This window comes from Lolium rigidum, chromosome 5, assembly GCF_022539505.1.
Source record: "Lolium rigidum isolate FL_2022 chromosome 5, APGP_CSIRO_Lrig_0.1, whole genome shotgun sequence".
Classification (NCBI taxonomy): Eukaryota; Viridiplantae; Streptophyta; class Magnoliopsida; order Poales; family Poaceae; genus Lolium; species Lolium rigidum.
Window position 1 is genome coordinate 17,793,826 of NC_061512.1, and position 9,138 is coordinate 17,802,963.

The 9,138-nt window shown below is 44.8% G+C and overlaps 1 protein-coding gene across 2 annotated transcripts; it reads right to left on the reverse strand.

The window, feature by feature from the left end:
- Positions 1–6,221: 6,221 nt before the first annotated feature.
- On the reverse strand, positions 6,222–7,842 carry LOC124654650. Of its 2 annotated transcripts, XM_047193642.1 has the most exons (4): positions 7,727–7,842; positions 7,474–7,649; positions 7,149–7,394; positions 6,222–7,040 (listed from the first exon to the last, which is right to left on the reverse strand). In XM_047193642.1, the coding sequence occupies exons 3-4, from the start codon at positions 7,303–7,305 to the stop codon at positions 6,343–6,345; spliced, it is 855 nt and encodes a 284-aa protein (XP_047049598.1). In that variant the 5' UTR covers positions 7,306–7,394; positions 7,474–7,649; positions 7,727–7,842; the 3' UTR covers positions 6,222–6,342. The 2 variants fall into 2 exon arrangements, with proteins under 2 accessions (XP_047049598.1, XP_047049597.1); XM_047193641.1 differs by having other exon boundaries at positions 7,149–7,649.
- Between the last annotated feature and the right edge of the window lie 1,296 nt (positions 7,843–9,138).

Here is a 9,138-nt window from a genome sequence, read left to right on the forward strand (position 1 = left end):
CCTTCGCATGTGCGTCGATTTCACGTGTCTCAATAAACATTTCCCAAATGATCACTTTCCCCTCCTTAGGTGTCTCAATAAACATTCCTCCCCTTCCTTGTGGTGTGGCCGGCCACCTTGGTGGAGTCCACCATGGACTCCACATTCCCACTTGGTGGGTTGGCTAGGGCTGGTGGAGTCCCTCCGGGACTCTACCTTCCATAGTGATTTATTCCGGATGATTCTAGAAACTTCTACAACCTTCCATAAATTCACCGGACCACTCCCAAACTTGGAATGTGACTTCCTATATATGAATCTTATTCTACGTACCATTCCCATCCAAGACTCCGAACAACATTCGAACTCCATTCCATATTCCATATCTACTTATAACGACATCAAACCTTAAGTGTATCACCCTACGGTTCGAGAACTATGCGGACATGATCGAGACTCCTCTCTGATCAATAACTAATAGCGGGACCTGGAGATCCATAATAGCTCCCACATATTCAACAATTACTTCGTGATCGAAATAACCATTCACATACGATACTGATTCTCTTTGTCACGCGATACTTTACTTGTCTGAGGTTCGATCGTCGGTATCTCCATACCTAGTTCAACCTCGTTACCGACAAGTACTCTTTACACATACCATGGTATGTCATCTCTTGTGACCTAGTCACATGCTTGCAAGCTAATTAGACGACATTCCACCGAGAGGGCCCAGAGTATATCTATCTGTCATCGGGATGGACAAATCCCACTCTTGATCCATATGCCTCAACTCACACTTTCCGAATACTTAATCCCATGTTTATAACCACCCATTTACGCAATGGCGTTTGATGCAATCAAAGCATCCTTCCGGTTTAAGTGATTTAAATGATCTCATGGTCGAAGGACTAGGTAACTATGTATCGAAAGCTTATAGCAAGTTGAACTTAATGACTTGATCTCATGCTATGCTTACTATGGGTGTGTCCATCACATCATTCACCTAATGATATGATCTTGTTATTAATAACATCCAATGTTCATGATCAGGAAACCATGATCATCTATTAATCAACAAGCTAGTTAAATGAGAGACTTACTAGGGACTCGGTTGTTTACACAACACACATGTATTAATGTTTCAGAGTTAATACAATTATAGCATGGAGTGTAAACATTTATCATGAACACTAAGATATAACAATAACTATTTTATTATTGCCTCTCGGGAATATCTCCAACAACCAGGACACCTTCGAGCATCTTTATACCAAACTACTATGGCAGGAATTGGTGTTATGGGAGCAACAATAGCTGGTAGAGAAGTAAAAGCACAACCCGCAAGATCTCCACGCCGTAATAGTCCAAGACATCATAGTCCTCGACACAAAGCAGCTGCAACTCGAGACATCTAGAGAGAAGGTGATGCGAGGAACACCACGGCCCAAGCTTGGGTCGACAGAGCACGTGAAGAAAGAGGTCGTGAAAATAGAAGCCGAGAAAATCGCCAAGTGATAGAGGATAGTGAAGAGGAACTATGTTGACTCCCTTGCTTTACCCGTAGGGTTTATAAAACTCGAGTACCCACTAGTTTTAAACTACCCGATAGTTATAAAAAGTTCAACGGACTCTTCAAGATCCAGAAGATTGGTTGGTTGACTATCTGGAAACGGTGAAGTTAATGGGTGGCACGAGAACGATGGCCATGCAAAGCGTTCAGGTTCACCTCAGCGGAGCCGCAAGATCTTGGCTGAGGAAATTGTCGGAGGGATCTATAGATAGTTCGGAAAATTTTGAGAGGCTGTTTGTGCAGAACTTCAGGTCCACCTATAAAAAAACTAGCATCGATTGAGCAGTTGAGAACTTGCACGCAAAAATCAGGCGAGTCAATGCGAGCATATATCCAGCGGTGGAGTCTTATAAAAAATCGGCTAAGCATGTGTCTGACGAAAGAGATATCGACGAATTCATCGGAGGCATCTGCAGAAGGGATCTCATGGAAGAATTGAGAAGATCCAACCCGAAACGGTGGCAGAGCTCATAAAAACAACAAATAGATGGACTAATGGCGAAGATGATGTCCAGAATAAACGGCCTTGCTCACCCGAGGAAGATCGTAATAGAAGCAACAACCAACATAGGCGAAGGTTCCGTAGCTTTGCGGAATACGACGGTCCCAACCAAGTTTCGGCTGGCTTCCGCAGTAATAATGGTAGCAACCATCATGACGATTATCGTAGGAGCAATGAGCAACGAAGTGATAATACAGACGCACCAAGTTCTAGCAGGCAAAATAATCGCCCTAGGTATCCACAACCATACAATATGTCACCCGAGGACATCTTGAACGGACCATGCCAGATGCATTTCTACATAGATTCTGAAGGGGGGATACAATCGGGTCACCTCCAAAAGGACTATCGAATGTTTCAGACTATGCGAAGGGTCACGGAGAGCACACAAGCCGAAGCGGTCAACAGGGGATACGCGCAAGGACCAAGGAGCGAGGTGCACGTGCCATTGCCACCACCACCACCACCAGCAATTACCAATGAAAACCAACGCCAGTTGCAAATTACGGGTCCTCCAAACACTAACGGGGAAGTTCACACAAACAAAGGGAGCGGTAATAATGATCCAGAAGGGCAGATCGTCGAACATGTCGCAAAAGCTGATTACTCGGATGGTAAACATGGCAGTGCTGGCACCTCCGCCAACTGTCGAGTACCTTAATTGGTCAGGTCAACCAATAGGATTCAACATAGAGGATCACCCACCCCAGGTGCCACGGCCAGGACATTCAGCACTAGTGTTACCAGCAGTTATCATAGGATATGACGTCTCTCGAGTATTCATCGACGTGGATACATTAAGAAAGATGAACATGTCTCTAGTTAATCTGATGCCAACAGACACGCGTTTTCACGGAATAACACCCGAAAAACCAACTTATCCCTTTGGGCAAGATTGCACTCGGCATGCAGTTTGGAACAGTAGAAAACTTCAAAAAGAAAAGCTCGAGTTTGAGGTCATAGAGTGGCCGTCACAGTATCATGCCCTCTTGGGACGACACGCATATGCCAGATTCATGGCAGTACCGCATTACACATACCTATTGTGGAGGATTCCTGGACCCAAGGGCCCAATAACGGTCAAGGGAAGTTTCGCCATGTCAGATAAGTGCGACAGAGATTTTCACAAGCTTTCCGAGTCGTTTGGAATGCAAGCGGAGTACGAGGCGACTAAGTTCACTACCAACCGCGATGTGTTGCCAGACGGAGGTAAATCCTTGCAAGAGAAAGCTTTCGACACCTCTAAGGATTCCAAAGAAGTACATGTCCATCCGATAGATCAGAAGAAGACAACATCCATCGCGGCTAACCTGGATAGCGCATAGGAAAGCGCACTCGTCGAGTTCCTCCGTGAGTGCTGGGAAACCTTCGCATGGTGTCCAGCTGACATGCCAGGAGTATCCGAGGGAACATACCGAGCACGCACTTAATCTGGATCCAAGAGCCAGACCAATTCGACAACCTTTGTGTCGTTTCTCTGAGCCAAATCGCAAGGCCATGTTGTAAGAAATTCTTCGAGTTGAAGACGATGGGTTCATCAAGGAAATAAAAACTGAGACCACTTGGGTTGCTAACCCAGTGCTGGTCCTGAAGACAAACACTAAGGTCCTTCGCATGTGCGTCGATTTCACGTGTCTCAATAAACATTTCCCAAATGATCACTTTCCCCTCCTTAGGATCGATCGGATGATCGACTCCACGGCAGGCTGTGAACGTCTTTCCTTTCTGGATGCATATTCTGGTTACAACTAGATCCGATTGAAAGAAGATGATGACGTCAAAATATCTTTCATAACCCCTTATAACGTTTTCTGCTGCAGAATAATGCCGTTCAGATTATAAAAAACGCATGAGCAACATATCATACGATGATGCAGAAGTGCCTCGCAACATAAATTGGCAAGAACGTCCAAGTATACATCGACGGCGTGGTCATCACGACAAAACAAGGGCCATCCTTAATCGATGATCTCTATGAAACATTTGACAATCTCGACAAATTTCGCATCAAACTGAACCCGACGAAATGTTCCTTTGGTGTTTCTGCGGGAGAATTCCTGGGATACTTATTGTCAGCGAGAGGGACTGCAGCAAATCCAAAAAAAATTAACACTTGGAAATATGTTTCTATGGTAGAGGGATCATACGCACCCAGGACGCACCCAGGAACCGAATTGAGTTTCTGATTCTATTTATACTATAAAGTGAGAAGCATCTACCATTGTAGGCCAAAAAGTCCAGCCTCATTATTCACCTACAGCATTGCACGTTTATCTTCTACCCACCATGCAAGCCTAATGTTCACACTACTATTAGCACATTCACCTACACATGCACATGCACGTACTGGTTTAGTCCTCTAGCAACATGATTAAAACAACGCTAAATTGGTTGTATTTTAATCTCAGCAAAAATAATAAATCTTGATTTCATCATTGGTGAATAGTAATGAACAATAGACTATAATCTAGATTTTGTTATTTTTATTGAGGGCAAAATACAACGTATTTTAATCTGAAAATTTACACATTTATAGATTCCAACATTCTCTACGTCCATGTATTTTTGTTCATATTTTTCTGGAATTGTAAAAAAAATGAAGTTGTTATGAAAAGAGGTTTTTCCTAATTTCTTCTCTTATTTCATCATCTGATTTGGTTCTTTATGGATCTGCAATACGCCAACATTCAACGCCTAATGCCTCCGCGCCGCCGGATCGATGATCCTCCTTGCTCAACTCATCACCATTTTCCAGCACAACAACGAAGACATGAAACTCAGCTCAGGCTAGCATCCATCGCTACTGTAAGGTCACCCAGCTACTGCCTACTGGTACAGATCGATTTCTTGAGTACTAAAAATATTGCCCAGGTTTCAATGGTCCTTTGATTAATTTGACGTGAGACATTTTTTTGGATTTTTTTTTGATGCGAGACATGTTTCTATAGACGCGGTGTGATTCAGATCATGGATGCGGTAGCAACAATAATTATACCTATGTGTATAAGAAAAAGAAAGAGAAGTCATATATTGGATTCTCTCTATGGCCATTCGTTTTTTCCCATAATAACCGACAATGCAGTGAAGGGGGATGCTGAATTTAATTTCGTCTGTGGTCAAAAAATTTCGAATCTTCAATCTATTCTATCCCGTTTCTTACATTCCATCTTTTCTATAGTATCCAGGTATCCTGCCTTTACAGTCTGGGAACAATGACGTGTCTTGCTTATTCACAAACAATCAAATTCAAGAAGCTGTGATACATACTTTTTGGAATTCTCAAAGAATCAAATTCAAGAAGGTGGTAGATAGACGCTTTGAATTTACTTATTTGTTCCGTCAGATTAATATGGTCTAAGCCACATATACTCTGCTTCCCCTCTTCCTATTGTTCTTCTATAATATGCATAATTATTGTTCAGATATATGCAATCTAAGCTATAGGTTAGAAAAATTGAGAAACAACAACGATGCTATGTAAGGAACGATGGCTATTGTGGATCATTGTGTACATAACGACTTGGCAGGTGGACATGAACATGTACCCTGCTCAACGCAGGGAATTGAAACACTAGATGTTTACCATTTTTCTTTGCAAAAGCAACAAAAAATTGCCTTCTGAGTTAAGTGATTCTTATTTACTTATTCCTACCTTGAGTTCGAAATAACTCCTCCACGTACATGTTGCCTTGATTGTGTGACCATGCCTCATGAAGTCATGATGCACAGATATGGGGATTTAGCATGTCCCAGATTTTTTTGTAGACTAGATTTACAACAGGTGTATATGTTTCTTCGTGTCAAACTACTTAGGTGAGCTTGCATATCTGAAATGTTTGTACCATATTGACTAGAAGAGCTCAGTTTGTACGGCCAAGTCCAGTTCTGCCAATGATCAACTTATTTATATTTTGTACATCGAATAGAGTGTTGTTTCAAACCTCAAGTTCACAAATACATATGGCATTTATTGCAACTTCCTGCAATGTGTTCAGCAGCATAAAATATTTTATCTTAATTGATATCCTCCATTACTGAAGGACATTGTTACTTCACCATTCTCCAAATATATGTCAGCACACCCCCACAACACCGTGTGGGGAATCATCTTATTATTGTAAGCTTGGATGTCAAGTGTGCGGACCATAAGCTAAACCATCATGCATGTACTACATGGAATCCTACTATGTAAGCTGTATGAAATTGTAAAATATACAGTCAACTATATATCATACCCAACGTCTCTTTAGCAGTGTACACAAAATCGAGGAAACAAAATCAACAAGTCTCAGTAATGCCCTGCCAGCCGAAAGATCCTAAGAATAGTGTTCAGGAGACGGCGCCACAGGCTGGGCCGGACCTCTCTAGCATTCAGTGGCTCCACGTGAACCACGAAAAACCTGGTGAAGGCAATGGCGAGAATCCACCTCACCGGTCCGGTCCGGGCGTGGTTATCGACCACCTCAATGTGGAGCTCGGTCGGGCTGCCCACCCGGCCAGTCGGGTGGTAGCGGTATGAGGTACATACCACCAAGTGACCGTTACCCTTTGTTCCTCTTGGTTTTCCACGATAAACTCGATCCTCCCAGCCTGGGGCATAATAGCTCTTAGTATGCACTAGAATTGTACCTAAAAGTGGTCCCTTCGTGTGGATCAACTTTGCAATCTCGGACTGCCGCATTGCCTGGCCATTGTGGTCCCGGTTCGAGTGGCACTCCCAACTCTTCACCTGAAGTTTGCAGGGCTTCCAACCGAACCTGTTGGCCACTGCAGCCCCTCCCATCGCCTGGATCACCCTCAGCACCCCCTCCTCATGAGCACCATATAGAGGTGTCCACACACCACGCACCGCGCATTGATTCTTCAAGTCCGCGACCGCTGCTGCCGTGATATAGAAGGGAAATTTGTTGAAGCCGTATCGCCTCTCAAAGTCCAAGCGATGCCGGGCCTCGAGGCAGACCAGCGTTGCGCATATCGAACAGGTATCTGAAATTTGACATGTAGTATATATGTTCTTCTTGTCAGCAGCAGGGAACCAACATGTTCTATAAACATAGGCAAGCACATGTACTGTGAACATAGATTTCTACTCACCATCATTGTTCTGGATAGGGTCGCCCACCACTCCAAGCCAGGACCAGAAGTCCCTCTCACGATACCTTGTGGATCCCATCAACATGTAGACCCAGTCAGTAAGTTCATGTACCCAATACATCGGCCCGAGTTGAACTGCAAGCCTGATCCGCGCCATGAAATTGCGGCGATTGGCCTCTGCCAAGAAAACATCAGCGAGTGCCTTGTTGGCGACACCTCCCACTCCAATGACGGTGCCACCGTTAGCTGAAGAGCATAAAGTGAAGTTTCTTTTACCACATTCAAGTCGGAACTATAGCTAGCTCAAAACTGAAAGTAATAAAACCTGTTTGTTTGCTGAAAACTGTGAGTACTATCGCAACTCTCAGTTCAATCGGTTTAGTCCGGCTGGTAGATTTCGGATTGCAACTAGTGCAATGTTAACAGAAACATCCGTCGCTATTAACAGTTTCAGTAACAATCTTTGAAGTCGAAACATCCATTAACACCCAACTGTAAATTCTGCTATCAATTAATCAAGGTTAACATACATTCATTGCCTGCAAATCAGGACGATCAATAGGGGGTTTCTTACTGACCTGGTTTGCCGATCTGGACGACAACGGAGGTGTCGTCCCCGTTGCTCGTACTGCCGTCCACCTTGGACTCCGTCTCGTCCAGCGATACCCTCCCCGTCCGCCGCAAGGTGCCATGCCTCGGCGTGGTCGCGCGGCGCCGGCGCGGCCGTCGTGGTGAGGCAGGGGTCGTAGGCCGAGACGACGCCGCCGCCCGGCGCTGGCGTACCCTGGCCTCCTCGGAGGGGCGCGCGTGGATCCGCGGCGACGCCTGGTCCTCGGCAGTGCTAGCGAGGCGTGGGGCGTAAGAGGGGATGAGGCACGACGTGTCCTCCGGGTCAAGATCCACGCCGGTGCAGCGATCTTTGTCCCGGGCGCCCTCCTCAACGTCGCAGGGGGCCTTGAAGGAGGGGATTTGCAAATCAAACTCACGACGGCGGAATCGAAAATTGACCAACGGGCGGAATCCAAGTTCAGAAACCAGGTAACTCACCGCAATGGCATCCTCCTCGGGCTCGTCCAGCGAAGCCCGGATCCGCCGGCTTCCCTCGTAGTGCTCACCAACGCGGCGCCGCCGGATGACGAAGTCTGGCCCGCAGCCGGCGTCGTGAGGGAGGGCGCCAGCGTCCCCGGCGGGCACGCTGTACAGGAACTCCTCCATTGAAGCTGGATTGGAGATTGTTAGAGATGAGTTTGTTTCTTGGGAGCGCGGCGAGATGTTTCGGTGAGTTGGAATTTCGATTCCGTGGAGCCAAACCCTAGCCGGCGTATTTCACAGACGCCGCTACATACAGGAGTCACGTCCACCGTCCAGTCTACTTTGAGATTGGTGAGCCTTTTAACATTTTGTCTAACATAAAACTAGTAACTGAAACATAAGTAAAACTTTGGTGAAACTAAACTAACATTGTGAAACATTTTGGTAAAAAAGTGAAACTACTAACGTTACTGTCATATGTTTCACAAGATAATCGATATTTCTGTTTTATTTCATAATTTTATGAGAGAATTAAGTCAGCATATGGATGATGTCGTCACTGTTGTAGGTACAAGCAACTGTAAAAAGAGGTTTTCGCTAGCCGGCCGCGATGGATCTTACTGTAGTACTTCAACTCAAAGCATCTCCACTCTGAGCTCTATCTATTTTTTTTATTAAATTTCACAAATATTACGTAAATTAGAGAAATATAAAAAAAAACGGGCTAAGCCAACAGTTCATACACAAGGACCTTTTCGGCCAACTGTATCCCAATTAGTACTTATTGGCTAACTGTTGCCTAATCATTTGACTAATTGGACAGGACCTATTGGCTAATTGTTAGCCAATAAGTAAAGATAGTAAAAATCTTGCATGATCAATGCTATTTTGCCGTCAGTTTTCCCGCCACATTCTCCCGTCATTTCTCGACGCGTCTCGCCTCATTCTTGCCTATTTC

Excerpts from the sequence above, each read along its gene's own strand:
- LOC124654650 (XM_047193642.1), bottom strand. The coding sequence starts at position 7,305 with ATGGCGCGGATCAGGCTTGCAGTTCAACTCGGGCCGATGTATTGGGTA. Across the intron at positions 7,041-7,148 it reads CCCTATCCAGAACAATGATG|ATACCTGTTCGATATGCGCA; the intron begins GTGAGTAGAAAT and ends GTCAAATTTCAG.